This window comes from Nestor notabilis, unplaced genomic scaffold, assembly GCF_000696875.1.
Source record: "Nestor notabilis isolate BGI_N333 unplaced genomic scaffold, ASM69687v1 scaffold14221, whole genome shotgun sequence".
NCBI lineage: Eukaryota > Metazoa > Chordata > Aves > Psittaciformes > Psittacidae > Nestor > Nestor notabilis.
The window spans coordinates 48,200-49,701 of NW_009915246.1; the positions used below are offsets into that span (position 1 = coordinate 48,200).

The 1,502-nt window shown below is 62.2% G+C and overlaps 1 protein-coding gene across 1 annotated transcript in view; it reads right to left on the minus strand.

Moving 5' to 3' along the window:
* The window catches only part of PHGDH (phosphoglycerate dehydrogenase), a gene marked incomplete at its 5' end in the record, with an annotated part of 2,863 nt that overhangs the window by 1,153 nt on the left and 208 nt on the right, over positions 1-1,502 (minus strand). The window contains 5 exon segments of the mRNA XM_010024053.1: positions 264-396; positions 524-676; positions 890-1,038; positions 1,116-1,279; positions 1,344-1,438. Coding sequence (XP_010022355.1) covers positions 264-396; positions 524-676; positions 890-1,038; positions 1,116-1,279; positions 1,344-1,438 — 694 coding nt within the window.

Sequence of the window (1,502 nt, forward strand, 5' to 3'; positions counted from 1 at the left end):
GAGCCTGAAGCTCATCCTTTCACCCACCCACCCATCCCTACTCCCATCCTCCCACCCATCCATGCACCCATTCATCCATACACACATCCATACCCCTACATCCCCATTCTCCTACCACCCTGTCATCCCATCATCAACTACCCTCCTGTCCGTCTCTTCTCTTGGCCGCCCTCCCATTCACCCAGCCCAGTGGGTCCCCGCACACCCTGCTGCACTGCCCACCCATCAGGGCCCCTGTAACCAGGCGTGGAGTGCATCCTCACCTAGGGTGCAGACCTGGATGCTGTCCTGTGCTTCCTTGCCCGCTGTGCATAGCACTGTGCCCAGGGCCTTGGCCAGAGCAATCCAAGGCTTGGTCTGGGGCGCAAAAGCCTTGCTGAAAGCCTCGCCATTGACCTGTGAGGAAGAGCGAGGAGAGCCATGAGAACCCACCAGTGAGAGCATGTGGTTGCTCCTAGTGCATCCATGTTTTACAGGTGGGGAAACCGAGGCATGGAGGTCAGTGCCTGGCAGGGGGACTCACTATGCCAGCCAGACCCTTTCCTGTGGCCATGTCCACAATCTGCATCGCGATCTCCTTGCCGCAGCGGCTCTGTGCCTCCCGCGTGCTGGCCCCCAGGTGTGGGCAGCAGATGACATTGGGATGGTTCACCAGGTCACGATCCTTCGGGGGCTCCTGCCAACACAGTCCCATCCCACTGTGAGCCCCCAGCACCCACCTGGGATCTGGTGGGGGCATTCAATCCCCCCTCCCTTGCTAAGAGGGAAGCTTGGGTGGGCTGTGCCTTGTCCTGGTGCTGCAGGGTTTGCTGCCCTGGCCTGGCTTGGGCAGAGTTAAGGTGATGCTGAGACAAAGCCATACTCAGGGGGTCCTCCCAGCGCTGCTCACCTGCGTGAAGACATCGAGGGCAGCCCCACCACACTGCCCCGACCGCAGCGCCCGCAGCAGTGCACCCTCATCCACGATTCCACCACGGGCACAGTTCACCACCTGCACACCACGGCGGCACTTGGCGAACGTGCTGTCGTTCAGGAGCCCTGCGGAGGCAGTGCTGTGAGCAGTGAGTGGCTGCCGGCTCTCTCCAACCCCCCCTGTGCTGGCAGCCACCCCATACCTGTGGTGGAGGGCAGTAGCGGCGTGTGCACCGTGATGAAGTCACAGTGGGGCCAGATCTGCTCCAGTGGCAGTTGTTCCACACCGAAGGTGGCCGAGGTTTCAGGGGTGATGATGGGGTCATAGCCTATGGTCTGAGGCAGATCGGGTGCTTGCTCCTGCAGCCTGGCATGGTGCCCTTGACCGGGCCAGGAGAGGCCATGCTCCCCATTGCTCCTCCCTGCCCTACGTGCCAAATGCGTGCACGGGGCGGCCCCCCTCCCTGCCAATGCGGCCCAGCCCCAGCACGCCCAGAGTCTTCCCCTTCAGCTCCATGCCCATGTACTGGGGTGCAAAGTGGAGAGTGAGCGAGCACACCCCAACAGGCACTCACCATCCAGTTCTGCCT